Genomic DNA, 21,515 nt, shown 5'->3' on the forward strand with positions numbered 1-21,515 from the left:
TAAAAAAATTAATTGTGATTAGGTATGCGATTAAAAAAATTAATCGCGATTAATTTCTCTGTTAAACATTAATAGAATACCATTTATTTAAATATTTGTGGATGTTTTCTACATTTTCTACAATATCAGACTTTAGAGCCTACAAATCCAATCAGTCCTACTTCTTGTTCAGCCAATTGCTCAGACAAACAGGTTTCTTTACATTTGCAGAAGATAATGCAGAAGGTCGATTTTCTTTTTTGGTGGTTAGACTTCTGTAGTTTCCGCATCAGAGTGTTGCTCTTTTAAGACTTCTGAAAGCATGTGCCACACCTCATCCTTATCAAATTTTGGAAGGCACTTCAGATTTTTAAATCTTCGGTCAAGTGCTGAAGCTATCTTTGGAAATTTCACATTGGTATCTTCTTTGCATTTTGTCAAATTTGCAGGGAAAGTGTTCTTAAAATGAATACCATATGCTGGGTCATCATCCGAACTATATGCTATATATCGGGACTGTCCCTATACTGTACATGCTGTACCATGAACTATATGGCAGAATGAGGGTAAAACTGAGCAGGAGACATACAGTTCTCCCCCAAGGAGTTCAGTCACAAATTTAATTAGCGCATTCTTTTTTTAACAAGCGTCATCAGCATGGAAGCATGTCCTCTGGAACTCTGGCTGAAGCATGAACAGTCATATGAATCTTTTGGCACATAAATATCTTGCAACACCAGCTACAACAGTGTCATGTGAATACCTGTTCTCACTTTCAGGTGACATTGTAAATAAGAAGCAGGCAGCATTACCTCCTGTAAATGTAAACAAACTTGTTTGTCTTAGCGATTGGCTGAACAAGAAGTAGGACTCAGTGGACTTGTAGGCTCTAAAGATTTATATTGTTTTATTTTTGAGTGCAGTTATGTAACAAAAAAAAATCTACATTTTTAAGTTGCAGTTTCATGATAAAGAGATTGCACTACAGTACTTGTATGAGGTGAATTGAAAAATACTATTTCTGTTGTTTATCATTTTTACAGTGCAAATAATAAAAAATCATAAGTGAGCACTCTACACTTTGTATTCTGTGATGTAACTGAAATTGATACATTTAAAAATATAGAAAAACATCCAAAAATATTTTATAAATTTCAGTTGGTATTCTGTTGTTTAACAGTGCGGTTAATTGTGATTAAAATTTTTTTTGGTTAATCACGTGAGTTAATTGCGATTAATTGACAGCCCTATTCATTTTTTAAAAAATACTCCACCCATTTGTGTTTTTTTTTCTTGGCTTTCTGCTTTTTGTGCCTTTGGGGTTCACATTTTCTCGCTTTGATGACAGTGGGGTTTCAGCATGTACTTAAATGCTGTCCTGAATAAGGATGTTTTCGTGAGTCAGGCTGCAGCTGATTTATGTGCAAGTAGTGGCAATGTGACGTTGGTATTTTCACAGCAGCAGCCTATAAAGATCCAGGCTTTTACTGTAATTGGATTTTCACTCCACATATATTACAACACTCTCATGTCGCATTCATAATTTTATAACAAAGAATTTGAAAGCTGATAATGCGTCAAAATGTCTTTAAGTTAAATGTGGCCATTCAAACAGTCCAGCGTTTTTAATAATATATGTTATACGGTAGTGAAGAATCATGACTGTAACACGTCCTGCTATAATATTTAAGCGGCTAAGAACTTTAATACATTTTTCTGCCAAAATGACATTCAAAATCGACTTCCCTTTAGAGAGAAAATGGGTTTTATGTGAATCTGGTATTTCTCAAAGGCTTGAATAGTATCTAAAGGAAAAAGTAGTTCTTGTGAAAGACATGTTTCCTTTTCTGGAGCTATTCTAAGAGACTGAAAAGTTAGAATCAGTGCTGTAAATTAGGGAATCAGTGCTGTAAATTTGCCATACAGGTAAGAGACATGGGGAGAATTCATTAATCTCTGTATATGCTAAGCCAGCAGGTACAGTAAAGCTCTGACTTACGTTTTTCATAGTCCCATGGTGTTTTACTATAGAATCCGATACACTGAGAAGCAGAATGTAGCAGTTAACGTATCATCCACACATATTTTTTATATTCACCCCTCTATTAAATAAACACCATAACATGGAAATGACAGTTTACAGAAAAGGTAGACAATTTTAATTTAACAACGGATACTTCCTCTCTCCAGAAATGGCAGGAAAATTAACTTAATGATCAAATAGGTCTTTTCTGCATCCATTGCCATGATTCTATATAAAGCGATCACCACACCACTCCTCCTCCGCATTTTAATTCTTACAAAACTAGCAACCCCCCAAGTGGCTGTTACAAGAAAAGTTGATTATTTCCTACGGATTTTGGTGCCCTCTGGTGATACTGTGATGGAGAGAATGGAAGATCTCTGACTATTTGGGGGCATGAAGGTGGTCGAGATTCTTGAAATGAGGCTTTCTGCCACTGCTGTGCATGTGTTTTGGCTAGTAGAAGGCACAAGGGTGTGATTATGTGATCCTCTAACTTGAACGACATAGACTGTAAACTCTTTGGGGCGGGGACTGTCTTTGTGTTCTGTGTGTGTGCAGCGCCGAGCATAGTGGGGTGTTGCTCCAGGACTGCCGCTCCTATGTGCTACCACAATACACATGATGATGAAGGTAATAATAATATAATTAATAAGGCCTCCATGGATGGGGAGCACAAGGATTACAGACACAGCTGTTAGGGTAGCCAGGTGCCTGGTTTTCAACTGGAAAGTCCAGTCCAATAGGGGACCTGACAGTGTCCAGTCATATCTACTGAGTGGACACGCAAAGTCCGGTTACTGCAAGCGGGGAGGTGCCGGGTCATCACCCGCGCCAGCTCGTACTCATCTGGGGCGGCCTCCTACCTGCGTCAGGCGGCTGCAGCTCCCATCCGCAGCTCTGCAGGTGAGTACCCCCCAACCCTGGCAGGGGAGAGCGGGGAATAGCAGCAAGCAATGTGCGGGGAGAAAGAGGCGCAGACGAGGGGCAGGGTCTTGGTGGGAAGAGGCGGGGCAGGGGTGGGGCTTTGCGGGGGAAGAGCCAGAAAGAGAGAGGTTCCGGCTCTCCTGCTGGAGTGTCCAGGTTTTAAATATTATGAAGTTGGCAACCGTAAGTGTTGTCATTAGTCAGTGTTTAGATTGCGGGTCGCGCCTACAGGCCTCGGCCATGCCAGGGTCCTATTAAACTAGACACTGTACAAACGTATAGAAAAGCCCTGAGGAGCTTACACTCTAAAAGACCAGTTGTAACAGGTCAGTGAGACAAACAAGCGGGGTGAGTGCAGAGGAGACAGGGTAACACAAATAATAGGACCTGCGCAATTCTGAGTCACCTGCTTTGCCTGTAGCGGCTCTCAAATAGCTCCACTGCTGCTCTGCTACTTCTGGGAGAAGTCGTTTGTCTGCCTTATGATCCCTACACATGGCTTGTGCATCTGGCATGCATTGACTTATGCCTTTTTTCTTCTTCTCTTCAACTTGCTCTCATTCACCCTGATAGCTTTTGTTAAATAAAGAACTGAAGGTTGCAAGATTTAGGTAGCTATTAAAGGCTAAATTCTCTCTGGTCTGGGCCACAGAGCTGATCTCTTGATGCCCATTCTGCTCTGCTTGTGAAATTCACCCCTGTGCGAAGGGCCAGCAAAAGTTCTGTGCACTATGTCAAGTCCTTCTTAAATCCATCAGACTAGCACAAAAGAGAGACAGAAGAACAGAAATGAAGATTTTCGTCATGCAGATGACAGAGAAGATTTTGGCCCTAAGATTGTGGCATGACCCATAGTTTCAAACTCTGGTCTATAGGGTTACTTGGGGTCATCACTCTCAGCTAGCATCGGAGCTCCCTGAAGCCCAGATCAAAGGCTCCCCTCTGGGGAGGAGCAATGGAGTTTCTGACTGGCCCATTCCCCCTACTTAAGCAAAAAGGAGAAACAACTGGGCTCTGCCCTGCTTTGGACTGCTCACCCAGTGCTACTTGTTCTTGTCTTCTAATCCAGACCTCCTTGTTTCTTGACTCAGCCTGATTCCTGGAATCTGACTCACGGTTTGTCTCCTTTTCCTGACCTCCTGGTTTCCTTATTCAGCCTGATTCCTGGTATCTGACTCATAATTCCTGGTCTCCAGTTTGTTTCCTTTTCCTGGCCTCCTGATTTCCTGACTTCCTGATTCCTGGTATTTGAATCTTGGTTCCAGACTTCAGCTCCAGACCTCCTGGTTCTGAACCCTGACTGGTGTGGGGACCTGCCTCCCCCAACACTAACCACTAGGCCTGGCTGCCTACATAGGTTGCCTTAATAGGTTGGTCCTGACAGTCCAGCCTCCAGTGAACTTGATGGAAAAACTGCAGTTGACTTCAATGGGCGATGCATCATGCACTGTGTGAGAATTATTTAAATATATACATTTATAAATGTCAGTTTCACCTCTAAATATTCACATTCCTACTATATTATAAATTACTGAGCTTATAGTGAGATCAAAATTATAGCTAGGTGAAAGTGTTGCTCATTTTAAGGACTTTATTCTTTAAGTCTTGGAACAATATTAACCTAATAGCTAGAGGTGGGAAGAGTATGGAAGCTCCATTTTGTGAAGGATTTCACGTTTTTTAAGTTTGGCTTAGTTCTGATTTGACCCAAAATTTTGAAATTTTGCAGGAAGGAAATTTTTTTAAAAATGTTTCCGGTCAATCATTTCATACTGATTTTGATTCTTCAAATTTTCTTTGCATAATATAAAAATATAGTACAATATTTTAAAACTTTCAAAACAAAAAATCCTTTCAGAACAAAAAATCGAAACATTTCATTCTGAAAATGTCAAAATGGGACATTTCAACATTATCGGAACTTCCCCTCCCTTTTTTCCTTAATGAAATTCCTGTGAAATCGACCCAATTTTGCAAAGCCTTTTGATTTCAATAGAACTATATCCTCTGATGAAATATTGCTTTGTCAGTGTCTCTGCCCAGCTCTAGTCATATCTCAGATATAGAAATAAGATACATTTTGACAATATATGTTATTGTAGGTGAATGTGTAAATGTTACTTGATCAATGCAGGAACGGGAGTTACAGTTCTTACCAAAGAGGTCTTTAGGAAAACTCTATTGTGTTGATATATTAAATTATTCATAGATTCATAGATTTTTAAGGCCGGAAGGGACTATTAGACCATGCCTGACCTCCTGTATAACACAAACCATAGAATTTCATCCAGGTACTCCTCTATTTGGCCCAATAAATTGTGCTTGAATAAAGCAAATCTTTCCAGAAAAAAATATTTAGTTTTGATTGGAAGACTTTAAGAGATGGAGAATCCATCATTTGCCGTGGTAGTTTGTTTCAATGCTTAATCACCCAATTAAAAAAATATGTCTTATTTCCAGTTTGGCTTTAACTTCCAGCCATTGATTCTGTGTTATGCTTTTCTCCACTAGATTAAAGAGCCTGTGACGGTATCTCTGTTATAGCTAACATTTCTTGTTAAGCAACTTATACACACCCACATACACAAAACGTGTAACAAAAAAGAAAGAAGCTTCCCACTGTCATTTCTTTATTTTACTAAAAACTTGGTAAATTAATGACTTCAATGAATGAGACTTGCTGTAATATTTTAATTGTGCATCTCTTTTTAAGAAGCAGTGTATTCTTGTTGAGTCTTTTGAGACTCATTTTATTTGCCCCTGGTTGTTCAGTCCTGAGAAAATCTTTATCATCTGGCACATTCTCCAAGTGCTTGACACAGATCTCAGAGGAGAGTCAGTTGCTCTAGGGGAAAAAAAAAAAAGTGCTGAAGCTTTGACAGGCTTTAGTAAGATAGGTGTCGCAATATATTTAAGTTGAAGACTTGGCTGGTCTGTGGCTCGTTGATGTGTGTAAGAGAAAAACAGCGCTTGAGCTTTAATAAACACAGAAATCTGTTCTGCAGAGATGGGATAATTTAATCATTAATCCTCGTGGTGCAGAGAAAGTGAGGCTTAGCTGGGCACCGTACAGTATGCTACACACAGCCCCTGAGAGTGAAGTATGATTAGTAGACGCAATAAATGCATGCTGCTTATTAGAGCTGGGTGTATTTTTTCACACAAATATTTTATTCACCAAAAAATTGTGTCTGCAGTCATATGTCTACCTTGCATTTTAAAACCCAGAGCAGTGAGCCTCAGAGTCTCGAGATGTGGAGCTCGTGATACAGCATTAAAAACAGCAGTCTAGACATTGTGGCTTAGGCTCTAAAACCCATCCCCTTTCTTGGGCTTCAGAGCTCAAGCTCAGATGTCTACAAAGCCTTTCGCATCTTAGCACAAGCCCAGGGCTGTAGATCTGGGCTCTGACACTCACTGCCGGGTGGCAGGAACAGTAGAGGACAAAAGCACCTTTATACATTTTAGCCCAATGGTTAGGGCCCTCATTTGGGATGTAGGAGACCCAGGTTCACTACCCTCCCTCTGCCTGATGCAGAGCAGCAAGTTGAACTTGGGTCTCCTACAGTGCAGGAGAGTGCCTGAGCCACTGGCCTATGGGGTATCCTGATGGGGGACTCTTTCAGTCTCTCCTGTTCAAGCTGAACCGTTGTATAGAAATAGTCACTGGGTCTTTCATGTCTTAGCCCTGGTCTACACTAAGGTCGGGGGTCGAACTAGGGTACGCGAATTCAGCTACGTGAATAACGTAGCTGAATTCGAACTACCCTAGTTCGACTCACTTACCCGTCCAGACGCCGCGGAAGCGAACTCCGCGGCTCCAAGGTCGACTCCGGCAACTCCTCCTGCCGCGGTGGAGTACCGGAGTTCGAACTAGCGCTTCCGGAGTTTGAACTATCGCGTCTAGATCAGACGCAATAGTTCGAACTCCGAGCAGTCGAACTTGCCGCGTCGACCCAGCAGGTAAGTGTAAACGTGGCCTTAGGTTAGTGCCTCTTTCCCTGGCCCAAAGACTATTCATTGTCATTCATTTTGTCATTACTGGCCTTGGCAACATCCCCCCCTCAATAAAACAGGTTTCTATATCCAAGGTGGTATGTGGTCTGTTATCTGATCCATAACATTTGCCATAGCAATATAGACACTGCAGTCTCTGTATCTAAAGAATAGTTTTGTAAAATACCTTTTCGGAGCTTAGAGGATGAAAAGCACTGTCCAATAAGCGTGTGAAGAATCTATCTTTTTTCAGATTTGTTAGATACTGTATTCCAGCTCCCTCAAATGTCACGGATAGCAAATAGGAATCCAGGAGGGGGAAGGGGGAATAGATCCTTTAATCTCTGAGGAGAAAAATTGTGAAACATATCCCAGCCAGGCTTTAAAAGTCAACAAAACTACATAGCAATGTTTTATACACCCAGACTGCAGTATGTAACAAAAATAGCATGGTAAATTTCCTCTTAAAGATGGTGCAAATTTTAAGAGATAGGTTAAACAAATTGTGATATATTTACACGGTTATATTGCATTGACTGTAACGTGTAGAACATATATTAGTTGGAATTTAAATACTAGCAAGTTACATTTTCAGAACACTGGCCTTTCTGCATTGTCTGGGAGCAATCTAAGGGTATGTCTACTCAGCAGAAACTGTGCATAGGCCAGCCTGTCCAAGCTACCTTGAATCCAGCTAATGTGGATCACACTAGCAGTGAAGATGTACAAGTAGTGCAAGCCCAGCACAGACCCTGGGTAGGTGCTTGGGTTGCTCGCCAGCACTGAAGGCCATCGTCACTGCTGTCGTTATCTGCAGTAGCTGGATGCGAGGTTCTAGCCCAGACCCCGCTTTTGCTTGTGGCTGTACCCTAGGACTGGAGAAGCTATCATCGACATTGCTGGATATGCTATTGGTCAGACTTCCAGGAAAGACATCACAACCGGAGAAGGATTTGGAACATATTTCCATCAGTCTACCTGTGGGCTAAGTGAGTGCTAACAGATGTTCAGTACAGTTTCATGAATGTCAGTAGAATCCATCAATACACTTCTCCCATCCATCCCATCCACTTCACTATTCTGGCTTTCCGTTCATGTTGCTGGAGGATTTCTTCTCTGCCCTGCGCTTCTATTTTGGCTTCTTCAGTTTGGGGCATATTTTCATTTACCAGTTTCAGGGAGGAAGCAGAATGAAATAGTTCAGCTCTTACATAAGGGGATGGCAACACGGGCACTGTCTATCCTAGTTCAACATGGATGAACCAGTTTGAAATGGATTCTAAATTCTTTCCTCCTGCTGACACCATCCTTTGTCACCCTTTCTGTATTTGTCTGGTTAAAATGCACCTCACCCTGGGCATCTGTCAGTACTTGAGCCACAGGGGTGTCACTGCAGACATGCTGGCTTTGTGCGAGTTCATCTCCTGAGTTAGGTCGTCAGATAGCTCCAGTCTGAGAGCTGTAGTTCGTGAAAGATGCCAGTGGGATGGAGTCAGCCGCCATCAGACCTTCTGTATAGAAGACTATCACAGGTTGTTTATCTCTTTCAGCAAACATCTAAGCATATTGGAATTAGAATCTTATCTGGTCACTACATCTTGAATCAGCTGTGAATACAGTCTTCATCATGTTAGCACCAGTGTTAAAGACTTATATGGATGCTAACATTGGCAATCTGCTGTTTATCAAGCATGCCCAGTGATATCTTCTCATCTAAATAGTAGTTCCTGAGTGTTTGGTGCTAAAAGATTTCATCTATAGCACAAATATTATCTTTGTCAGCTTGTCTAGCTGGTTTTCTGCGAATCTCAGAAGGAGCTGGGTGATTTTTTTTTCCGTGTGTCCTCACTAAAGTCCCAATCCAGCAAAGCACTTAGGCCCCAGATCCTCAAAGGCATTTAGGCTCCTGACTTCCATTGATTTCAATGGCAATCAAGCTTTGTTGGAGCAAGACTGTAAGCTGGTGGGCCCACTTGCCAGCCAGTGCATCAAATTAACAGCAGCAGAATTTCAGTCCCTTTCTTTAGGGAAAGGTTTATTTCACCAAACCAGAACATTCCAACATAAATCAAACAGCTAAACCAGGTCCTGCTGCCTGACCCCTTTCCAGGTCCCTTTCCTATGACCTAGGCTAGGGTGTCTTGCAGGTCTTCCTCCCCACTGAACTGCTTGTTGGCCTAAGGACCAGATGACTTTAGACTATCACCTCCTTCGTGACCTCAGACCCATCACTGGGGAGACAGCTAATTGGTCACAGGTGGGGCTATGAGCACATCCCTTAGAAGGCCAAACCTCCTTCGGGCATGACCTAAGAGAGGAGCATTTTGCCATTTATCAGAATTATCACTTGCATCCCAATTTCTTCATATACGCCAGGGGTAAAAATTTTAGCAAAAAAATGTGCAGGGAAGGTGGTAATGAGTTTTCTATAGTTCTCTGGGCCACCCCAAGTATAAATGCACAGCTGGAATGGGCTGGGTATCTACACCTGTGATTCAGGGAGTCATTCCAGTTTTCAATAGGAGGGTCAGGTCCAGGAGCCTGTAAGATTTTGGACATTTTTGAAGGATAAAATGTAAAAATCAGTCTATTTCAGGAGCATTTCTTGTGATTATTTCCTATATCTTTTATAACTATTCATATAGATTTACTACAACAAAATTAACCAACACAGGCCAGACAGGCAATTTTTAAAGCTAAGTAATCTGCACCTGTGGCATGTAGACCCAGTACCAAATAAAACCTGTTTTTCAAGCTTATAGAATAACAAATTCAAAGCACACAAGAGACAAATATAGTAAAAATATTATTGATCCCCTGGCCTTGATGTATCCACTTTTAGCCTTTGCACCGCAAGCAGTGTAGTCACGCAGTATGATAGATTGCTACTATTTTTAGTAGAGAAAGATCGAATGGTTTACTTTAAAAATATAAAATCTACTTGCCCCCATATATGTAATCCCCCATTATAAGGCCGGAATGACATTTACTGCCGTCTGTGGTGTAGTCCCTGGTGGTTTCAAATCCAAGCATAATTCTGGATGGTTTCATAGCTCTCCTTATTCTAATTTAAAACATTATCTTTGCATAATGAACTTCTGAAGTCGGTCCATTAAACTGTTTATAAATGAGTGTTTTAGTAGTTAGTTAATCAGATTTCAGATTGTGGAGAGGAGAATGAATATAAGAATGGCCATATTGGGTCAAACCAATGGTCCACTAGCCCAGTATCAATAGTGGACAACATCAGATGCTTCAAAGAGAATGAACAGAACAGGCAATCATCAAGTGATCCATGCCCTGTCATCCAGTCCCAGCATCTGGCAGTCAGAGGTTTAGGGACACCCAGAGCATAGGGTTGCTGACCATCTTGGCTAATAGCCATAGATGTTATCCTCCGTGAATTTATCTTATTATTTTTTGAACAAAGTTGTACTTTTGGCCTTCACGACATCCCCTGGCAATGAGTTCCACAGGCTGTTTGTGCATTGTGTGAAAAAGTACTTCCTTTTATTTGTTTTCAACCTGCTGCTATTACTTTCATTGGGTGACCCCTGATTCTTGTGTTAAGTGCAGGGGTAAATAACACTTCATTAGTCACTTTCTCCACACCATTCCTGATTTTATAGACCTCTATCATATGCCCCCTTAGTCATCTTTTTTCCGAGATGATTAATCCCAGTCTTTTTAATCTGTCCTCAGATGGAAGCTGTTCCATATCCTTAATATTTTTTGTTGCCCTTCTCTGTACCTTTATCATTTTGTATATATCTTTTTTGAGATGGGGTGACTAGAACTGCACACAATATTCAAGGGGTGGGATTTGTACCATGGATTTGTATAGAAGCATTATGATATTTACTGTTTTATTCTCTATACCTTTCTTAATGGTTCCTAACATTCTGTTAGCTTTTTTGACTGCTGCTGCACATAAATGCAGAACTATCCACAATGAATCCAAGATCCGTTTCTTCAGTGATAACAGATCATTTAGAATGCACCATTTTATATAACGTGCATTACTTTCCATTCATCAACATTGAATTTCATCGGTCATTTTGTTGCCCAGTTACCCAGTTTTGTGAGATCCCTTTGTAACTCTTTGCAGTCTGCTTTGTACGAACTATCTTGAGTAATTTTGTATCATCTGCAAACTTTGCACTGTTTATCCCTTTTTCCAGATCATTTATGAATACGTTGAACAGCAGTGGTCCCAATACAGACCCCTGGAGGATCCCTCCATTTACCTCTCTCCATTCTGAAAACTGACCATTTATCCCTACTCTTTATTTCCTGTGTATTAACCAGTTACTGGTCCATGAGGGGACCTTCCCTCTTATCCCACGACTGTTTACTTTGCTTTAGAGCCTTTTCTGAGGTACGTTGTCAAAGGCTTTCTGAAAATCCAAGTGCACTAAGTCCACTGGATCACCCTTGCCCATATATATGTTGATCCCCTCAAAGAATTATAGTGGATTGCTGAAGCGTGATTTCCTCTTACAAAAGCCACGTTAACTCTTCCTCAACATACCATCTTCATCTATGTGTCTGATAATTCTGTTCTTTCAATCAGTTTGCCTGGTACTCAAGTTAGCCTTACTGACCGGTAATTGCCAGGATCACCTCTGGAGCGTTTTAGAAAATTGGTGTCACATTAGCCATCCTCCAGTCATCTGGTACAGAGGATGATTTCAGTGATAGGTTCATGCCACAGTTAGTAGTTCTGCAATTTCGTATTTGAGTTTTTTGAATAATATTTGGAATAATATTTTGTTGAATACTATCTGGTCTTGGTGACTTATTACTGTTTAAACACTTCATTCAGTACTGTTGAAATAAGTTAGTTGTGATAGGCATGGTGGAGGTGTGAGAATCTGAGGTATATATTTTAGAGATTGAAGCTGGAGTATTTTTCACTAACAACAACACCGTTTGAAGGGAAAAAATTGAAAAAAGGACACGGTAGCAAAACATTTTCTGTCATCTTCTATAATAGTGAATAACATCTTGGCCTTGGCATGGTCAGAATAGCGTATGGCATTGTTGACATCCAGCAGCAAACCCCTTAGTCTAAGTTGACAGACTTGGGTTCACATTGCTGTGCTAAAAAAAAAAAAAGGCTGTGTAGCCTTAAGTTGCAGCTCTGGTTCGGAAGCCCTCCCCCCTCGGGCCTTCAGAGCTTGAGCTCCAGTCCAAGCCGCAATGTCTACACAGATGCTTTTTAGCATCACGGTGAGAGCCTCTCACCCTGGGCTGGGAGGCTTGCAGCCACGGGCTATGTAAATATACCCTGAGAGTATGTCTACACTGCATTTAAAAACCTGTGGCTGGCCCATACCACCTGAGTTGGGCTTGGGGGGCCTCAGGCTAAGAGGCTGTTTAATTGCAGTGTAGACGTTTGGGCATGGGCTCCAACCCAAGCTCTGGGATCCTCCCTCCCTGCCAGGTCCGAGAGTCTACACCTCAGTTAAACCTGAGCAAACCCAAGTAAGCTAGCACGGGCCAGCCACATGTGTCTGTTTGTGGTGTAGACATACCCTCAGAGGCCCTGAGCACCAAATCGCTTTGGCACTCTTCTGCCTTTGTGGATCTTAAGCAATCTTTAACTCTCTTTAGCCCAGAGAAGTACCTCTCATTTGATGCTATAGAAACTGAGAGGCTCAACACATTGTCGACAGTTGACCGTGAAGACGGATAGTCTCTCGGTAACTCGTTCAGAACATTCCAAAATTCAGAAATTGATGTCAGTTTTTTTTGTGGTGTACTCTGCATCCTGGCAGCTTCACCTTCTGCATCAAGACTGTGAAAATGGGTGCCTGTTGGTGCATAGCGATCTAATGTTGTCTTTAGAGCAGTATAATCAAGAAAACTGTCACTGTTTAGATTACAGGCATTTAGTGAAGAAAGCAAGCTAGAGTTAGAGGTTAGAGCTAAGCAAGAATTTTGGCCAACATAGGGTAATAGAAATCAATTTTGATATGTTCTTGACAGCTCTTGGGAATGTCATATGCAGATGACTGACCCACTGTGCCAGGAACAAAGAACTGTGCCAGCTTGGAGGATATGTTGCTCAAAATCTTGATTTCCCCCCGCCCACCCAAAGAAAAAAAAAACAAAAAAAACCTAAGAGCCTTAGCAAAAAAAAGAAAAAGTAGCTCCTCGGTCTCTCCAACAGGCCATTTGCAGTGCTAGCTGGTGCTACATAGCCTCTAATATTTCCAGTACTTTGCCACATCTTGCTTGCCGTTTTCAGAGGGAATCATAGTGGAAAAACTAACTAATTTCAAGCTTAAGTGCCTTCTGGCATAGCTCTTGTGGTGCTTTAACGAAAAGTTCATGGCGCTTGTAACTACTCTTGAAGAAGATATGGACCTCCTTTAGAAAATGTAAAGACTTCCTGATACTAGGTGATGCTAGAACATGTCTCTACAATAACAAGGTTAAACCGTGAGCATGCGAATGCACGTAAATAGCACATGTAACATTTTCTAGAGTTCGAATGTGTGCTCCTATTAAATGACCACTCAGCACAGAAACTCCATCAGAGCACTGGGCAGCAATGTAATTGATAACAAGCTTCAAATGCTGTAGTTCTTGTATGATCAGGTTAGAAACCGATCCAGCATTTAGGTTTTCCATGAGGAAGCACGTTCAACCTCTTTCCTGAATTATTCCTTTTCTATGGTTATGCACTAGGAGAGACAGCCGTTCTTTTTTTTAAAATTCATGTTTAGTTTTGTCAGCAAGAACATAAAAATACTTGACTTGTCTGACCTCTTCAACAATGTTTTCTCTCAGGACTTCTGCAGTAGAATGTATTCTGGTACTGGTGAGCTGTATAATGTCCCTAGCTGCTTGTCAGTCAGTTCAAAAGGCTGGGTTTAGTAGAACCAACCAGCTCCAGAATTTTAGTGTAATTTCATCTAAAGCTGGAGTTGCATGTTTCATCGTGCACCTGAAAAACACTATTTTGTCTTGCACAAAGTATGAATACCTTTAAACGTATTTCGACATGCTATCGATTTTCACTGATGCCATCATGATGGCTGGAAATGAGCATATCCATAACAATCCTGAGTCACTGGTTTCAATTTTCTTGTACACTTGCCATACAAAGGGATGCTCTCTCACGCCTAGAACTGAGTGCATGCGGTTTGAACAAACTTTGAAAATCTTTCCATTTCTTAAAGCCTCTCTCAAGGAATGTTCCATTGGCAGTCTTTTCTCCTGGTCTCATTTTGCTTTGAGTAGCAAAGTGGCATCATGGAAAACGAAGGACAGAATGCATTACAGCTGAGTATTCAGGTAATGGGTACAATGAAAACCAACTACACTTGAAATGCCAACCGTTTGTAAGAGCATATGAATTCAGTTTAGGCTGGAATGGTTGGCCAATTTTTCCCAATGGAATATCTACAGGTGTGAAGGATGCTATCATTATTCCACCATGAATAAGTAACAAACTACCTTCCACTGCTGCTACTGGCACAGGTGGCTTCCTGAGATGTGCAGGTGGTGGCCTCTGGTGATGTATGGCCACCACTAGGATTATCATCCAGTATGTTTTGACAGCAGGCCACTATTACCACAATTCTTTTTCAAAGATGGCTCTTAATTTCCATAATTTTCAAGGGCCTTTTTCAGTGGTGGCACAGGCTCCATTGTATACGTCAACAGTAAAAATAACGTTGAGAAGAATATGTACACAAAAACATACTAATCATACAATGTCCATTATAATTATTGAGGGTGTTTGTTGCCCAGTTTAGAAATGTCTCCTATGACAGGACCGGTTATAGTCTTCATTTCTGTTTTAAATGAAATGTTCAAGTTTGTTAGATTGCAGATACCATTCAAATTAGATTTACAAAGAATTTTCTCAAATGGAAGTTTTATACCACTTATATTTCTTAAACAAAAAGCAAAAAATACCATGGTCAACCAACCAACATTACCCTTCATCCAACATCCCACCTTCAGTAAATCTATCCTTTTGACAGATTCTGTAGGCAATTTGCAGCTTGCCTAAGAGTAACCAAGCTATCTTTCCCATGGCAGCGCACCCTTCTGGTAACCCTGGACTTGAACTCTCTGAATGTTTTCTTCTGCAGAAATATTAACTGGTGATTTAAACTTTAGAAGCAATTAGCTAATGCCTTATTGCACTCTCAGAGCACATTATGAATAAACATAATGAAAAATATAGGTGGTTAAAGTGTTTTCCTAATTAAGGAAAGTCAGTGTGAGAGGATACCAGAAATCAGTTGTAAGGAGAGTCCCAACTATAGGATTCTTTCTCTCTGTTCCAGCTTGATGTTTTCCTTCACTGAGACTTTTATCCTCCTCAGCAGCACAGAGGCTGTCAAACTGGGGGAGGTACTGCTCTACTGTGTCCTGAAAAGTCTCTTTTTTCTACCTCTCTGTCTTCCTTAGATCCTCAGTTCAGACCTCAGTTCAGACCCTCAAGAGCCTGTACTTGCACTCTGAGGGCTCTGAGTAGCTTTCACCGAATGCACACACATACCTCTTGCCCACAAGGCAGGTAATTATACATGCTGCATTCAGTGCAATAAACTGGATAGCCCCCACTCTCTTGCAGGACTTCAGCCTGCATTATTTTTACTCTTGGGTAAAGATTGAGTAAACCTTGTACACACTGTGTTCTGACTGAAAAGTCTACATTTCTTCTCGGTCTGTTTTTCTCCTCTCCCAGCAGCGAGTTGACATCATCTCTGTGTTTTTCTTCTTGCCGTCACGCTCCATTGTCCACACCTCCTGCTTTTATATTCCTTTGCTGTTTGTGTCTGAGGTGTGAAAACCTGTCATTAACTTGTTTATCCACGAGGTCTGCTTTGGTTCAGAGCACAAACCATAATATTCCTCATCTACAACATATTTGAATAGGCTTATTATTCTGTCTCTTTTCCTACGCAATTTACCGTTGTACCCAATATTTAAAGAAGCTCAGCATCCCGTGAAAGACAGTTTTTCTATTTCCTTCCAATTAACATGTGATGCTTCAAAATATTCCTTTGAACCAGGGTAAGCATTCAGTAGATACATATAAGCCATGCATGCAAATGCATGTAATGGCTATCAAAAAATGTCCTTGTTAGATTAATGTCTACTAGCATGTTGATATTCCTCCTGTGCTGAGATCTCCCTATTTTCCAAGATAAATGGTCATTTTCACACTCTGAAATTTATCATCCTGCTATAATAAACCCCATTTATATAGGACAATCAGCACTTAGTTTGTCACTCAGAGGGTATTTGCATTTTGAAGAACGGTAGCATGAATAATAATTGCATTTACGTAATGGGGGAAAAGTTTACATGAGAGCTAAATGGGAGCTGCTATTATGTCTGTCTTTCACAGATCACAAGTGATTCAATTCACTAGAGAGATTTCATTGTGTCTTGACTTTGCTGAAGGAATGCAAGTGTTGGTTTTCATTTAACCCAATAGGGTTCTGATTCGCTTGGCCAATTTTTATATTTATAACATTCTGAAAAATTTTACCTTTGAAAGAAGCCTACGCTTTCAGATTGTGCTAGCCCTCTACAAAGGGGTGAATGTCACCCTGTTTGACTTCAAAAATATTCCTCCATCCAGCTGTCATTATCTGAAGACTGTAAACTCTTCAGGGCAAGGACCATGCATTGTTCTGAGTTTGGAAAGCACCTAGCACAGAGGCTCTCAAACTTTAGCAGCCCGAGGACCCCCATTTTGATTTAAATTTTTTGGGGGATCTCCAAACCTTCCCCCTGCTCCACAGACCCCAGTTTGAGAAACACTGACCTAGCACATTGGTTGGCACTGCTGCAGTCTAAATCATCAGAAGCCAAGAGATAAACAAATATCCTGAAACAGGTTCTTGCTAGAGATTGTGTTACCAGTGCCAAAACTCTGTTACTATATTTAACTGCAAAATTAATTAACTATCTCTTCACTATTCAGAAACGGTGTGCATTTGTTTGTACAACGCTGCTCCTAGAGATTAATATTGCTATAAGAGCACGAGACTAGAAATCCTGCAAACTAAATATATCTGGATTATAACTTTCAATTAAAATAATATGTTTTATTATTTACTTAAAAGGTCTCTTGGGACATGGGGGGGAGGGAAGGGAGTGGAGTAAAGTACCTTGTTCTGTTATACGTGGTGGTGTCATTTCCAGTGATTCTGCTTGAATTCTTTGTGGGGGAAGAAATCAGTTGAAATCCTTTTCTTCCCACTTTGGGCCTGATCCACAATCCATTAAAATCCCTGACTTCAGTGGACTTTGGATCAGGCTCTATGGCTGTGATTAAGCAAAGCACTTATAAGCACATGATTAATTGTAAGAAGGCCAGGTGGGTGGGAAACTTTAAGGGGCCCTGACAGTCTGTCCTCTTCACTGCACCCATCCAGAGATCAGGCTTATTGGAAAATCAAGCTCAATTCTTTCACTGTTCCCAGAGGTGATAACTTCGGATATTTGCAGTGAGGGATGAACCAGGCCAGAAATGTAGATGATGCTTAAAATGTTAACGTCTCTCAAAATGCAAATTATTTTGCGAATCAGATGTTTACTGTCTCACAATATATTTACTTGCAGGATCCAAAATTGCGTGAACTGTTGGATGCTGGGAACCTAGGAGGTCGGCTGGAGAATCGAATGATAACTGTTGTCTATGGTCCAGACCTGGTCAATATATCATACTTGAACTTAGTGGCATTTCAAGAAGAAATAGTAAAGGTACTGTACATTCAATGTTATCATTATTTACATTTCTGAGTATTATTATTGTTTTATTTATTATTCAAATATAAAATAGAGAAAAGGAGGGGATTGTTAAGATGCACTCATGGATGAAATCAGCTTGCTGTTAAAGAAATATATTGTACTGAATCACAGCAGCAAAGTGTATTCATGAGAGTATTCTGGGAAATTGTAAGCCATTGGTGTCTTTATCCTCAGAACATTGCTGGTTATTCTCTTTGCGCAGCCAGAATGAGCGTTTTGTAAACAATTGTATGTCCAAAAAATTGCCTCCACGTCAAAGAATGCATTGTGAATTTCCAATAATAATTCAATATTTATCAACACCCGTCACATGTTATTTCCTGTTCTGTGGAAATTCTGGCATATCCATGATACCACAGTGTGAAAACTGTTTACTTTTTAATGTTGTCCTAGGTCAAAGTAATGAATTGAGGTTTGAGAATCTATTTATCTGCACCTGCCTATTTATAAACTGTTATGCCAGCAATGGCACACGGCTTATACACCTGACCTTTCTTGTAGTGTGCAAAGGTTAGCACCGCACAAATTTTTAGCATAGCTTTTCTCCACTCTTAGTCATTACCACATGTAAACACGATTTTTGTACAGTTTTACAGTACAGGCAAGTTGCATAAAATTAACGTGTGTATTCAGCAAAGTACAACAGATTTTTTAGTTCCCTGTCTTCAAATACCTCTTAAAAGCCTACAATCATTTCATTATAATCGTAGTATTTTTTTCTTCAAGGGGCTTCTCCCCAAACTAATGGGCTATTCTTCACCCCTGGCTCCACACAGACAGACAGTCTGTTCTACTGATGGAGTTTCAGCACCAAGACTTCCACAGACTCAACAGGCTTCCTTATTCTTTTCATCCAGCAGATCATGAAGTCCGCTAGACTGGCCAGGGATGGTAGTTTTTATAGACTCCTGCTCTTTGTCTAGGGAAGGGGATATTTTCATTATTTACCAGCACCCTTTGGCCACTCAGCCAACCCTCTTCTGAAGGAGGGCAGCCTTGGCACCAGCGATCCACCACCTGAGCAGATCATCAACCCATGTGGGGAAGGCCCTGAGCAGCAACCCATTTGTTCCTGTGAGGGTGTGGCTTACCTTTTCCCCATGCAGCTGTGATTGCAAAGTCCCTCTGGCTGGTTGGTTGATGAAGCCTTCAGTCAAACCACAAGTTCCTCCCTTTTTGGGTTATGCAGAAGTATAAGCAAAACAAGTAACAGTAGTCTATGCGGCACTCTTTGGGAACACCTGTCTGGAGGATATAAAAAATGCAGAACGGTTACTTCGTGGTACATTGTACAGCTAGGCTGCTAAGAAACCCAACACAGTTTTATTCATCATGCGTGGAAGCACTTGAAATAAACATGAATAAATGGAAAAAGAATTTGAAGGAAGATGTAAAGGCATAACAAAGCTGAACTGCGCAAATCTGCTGACTCCTTGGAAGAAAGTGGAAATGAACTAACACAGGATGAGTTCTCTGCCTTTCTTTTCTGTTTTCCAGTCAGCCATCCTAGGTCAAAGTCATGATCTGTTTGCTATCTGAAGGACAAATTAGGAAAATCCAGAAATACTGTTATGTGTCCATCTCCTAGTTATTGATGGAAAGTGAAAATACAGTAAATAAAATTAGGTTCTGTGGAGGTTGAGCTACAGTAAATCCAGAGTTAATCTCTTTGATTTTAGCAACTAAAATCTGAATCAGGCTCTTAATTTGTCTTTATTGATAATCTGACATATACCTAAACCAGTTGAGTTCATTTGTTACTGATCTGTCAGGCAGTATGTCCCGAGGGGAGGATTTTCAAAAGCATTCAGCACTGACATAGCTCTACTCTCATTAAAGTCATGCTAAAACTCCCACTTATTTCAGTGTGAAAATCCCACCCTGCTTGTATATACCACACTGTACTAAATACGCCCTCTCATTTTTCACAGGCCCAATTCGTGCAATGAACTCCACAAGTGTAGATAGATCCCTGCACCCACATAAAGCCTCACTGTAGCATGGGGTCTGCTCATGTGGACCTCATTGCAGGATCAGGGCCTTATCAATGTAGGAGGAGATTTTCAAAATCCCAGATGGCGATTAAGCACCTAACTCCCATTGACTTTCCAAGGGAAGTAGGTGCCCAATTGCCAAATGTGCCTTTGGAAACCTCTCCCGAGTCACTGGCATGCACACTTTGCTATTTTACCTTTCACCTGTCCTATGTTTGGGCTTGGCAGAATTCGATTTGTATTTTTTGCTGTTTTCTGCAGATAATGTCCATGTATATTTTTAGCACTTACTTTAGATTTGTACTGATGTAAAGTTTTAAGGTTGCGCAAAATGATGGGTTTTAAGACTTTTTTTATTTTTATTGATTTACATTTTTAGTTGTGGAATATCATGGGCGGAGTCAGGCAGTGGGGGGCAGTGGAGTGGGTCAGACAGCAATAGTTTAATGACAGTAGATGTTGAGATTCAAAAAGTTAAAGCTTTATAACTGTAAAACACAAATTGACAACATCACATGTCAAATATACAAAGTAAATATCCTTCAGTCAAACTCTGAAAAGATCGCAAGATGCATTTGTCTCATTTCGCCTATCTGTAAATTTCAATTATTATTGATGGAAACATTTTTTGTGGGTTTGTGCATACAGTGAAATTGATATTGATTGACATTTGCCAATAAAATCTAATCTTTTAAAGCCTGAGTATGTTATTTTTCAAGATAAAAATCCTCACTCTGAAAAACGTAAACTAAAATTATTTGAAAAAGATCTTAACAAAGCAGTTTAAATAAATTGTAATTTTTTTCTTACAGGAGTAGGTTTATATTTCTGTAGGATCTGAGTTTATTATTATTCGACTTTTGAAATTAATATATTTTCAAGCCTTTTACTGGTCATTCTGTTCAAAATGTTCAGTTCCTCACCTCCGCTTTCTGAGTTGTGATAGAATTATTGAGGATATGAGCCTAAAGCTAAGCATTTATACTGATCTTGCTTTACATGATTTGAATAAAGAACTAGAAAATTAAAATGAAGTCACAATACACTGTTTTGCTCACATTTCTATAGGTAAAATAAATAATCTGTAATGCTCTCTAGGTGTGAGTTGAAGGTAACAGACATGCTGGTTAATGAAGAGAGTGCCTGTTTGTTCCTTTTTTTGTTAGGAATCCAAGAAATGGATTAGTAGTGCAACTCTTGTTTATTTAAATGGGAGTTGTATGTGTGTATCAAGGAGCAGAATTTGCAGGGGATTCCATACACATTGGGTCAACATCTGGACTTGATTCATGATTCTGGCATATATTGATGTAACTCAGAAGTAGCTTTGCTGTGACCAGTGAAATTGAGATGAGAATGAGCCCCTCTATGTTTGTTTATTTTTCTCCTTTCCCTATATGATCAAGGGCAACGTTTCCCCAGCGGCGTTTTGTCTGATCCTTTCCATTCGAACTACTCTTGAAAACCCTTGGAGCTTCTGGCTTCCTCTCCATTAACTGTCTTCAAAGCATTTTTTTCTTTCTCCAGTAACCTAATCTCTGCCCCTTCAGACACCTGCTGTTTCCCATCATTATCTTTCTGATGGTTTCAGTCTTCATTTCTTGCATTCACTTCGTCTTTATGCTCCTCTTCCGGACTCTGTTTTCAAAGCTATCAAAAATTCCTTCTCTTCACATAGGAACTTACGCAGGTCTCATCCACTAGTGTGATTGATATGATACACGAGTTTTCAGTATAATCAGTCTGGTCTGAAAGAGACTACCTTACCTTTTTTAAAGACAACTCTGACCATTGCATTCCTCTTT

At 40.5% G+C, this 21,515-nt stretch overlaps 1 protein-coding gene across 3 annotated transcripts in view; it reads left to right on the plus strand.

The window, feature by feature from the left end:
* The window catches only part of PLCB1 (phospholipase C beta 1), a 627,028-nt gene that overhangs the window by 376,186 nt on the left and 229,327 nt on the right, over positions 1–21,515 (plus strand). For all 3 annotated transcript variants that reach the window (XM_039531329.1, XM_039531330.1, XM_039531331.1), the window contains exon 4: positions 17,528–17,668. In XM_039531329.1, coding sequence (XP_039387263.1) covers positions 17,528–17,668 — 141 coding nt within the window. The remainder of the gene's footprint in view (positions 1–17,527; positions 17,669–21,515) is intronic.

This window comes from Mauremys reevesii, linkage group 3, assembly GCF_016161935.1.
Source record: "Mauremys reevesii isolate NIE-2019 linkage group 3, ASM1616193v1, whole genome shotgun sequence".
Classification (NCBI taxonomy): Eukaryota; Metazoa; Chordata; order Testudines; family Geoemydidae; genus Mauremys; species Mauremys reevesii.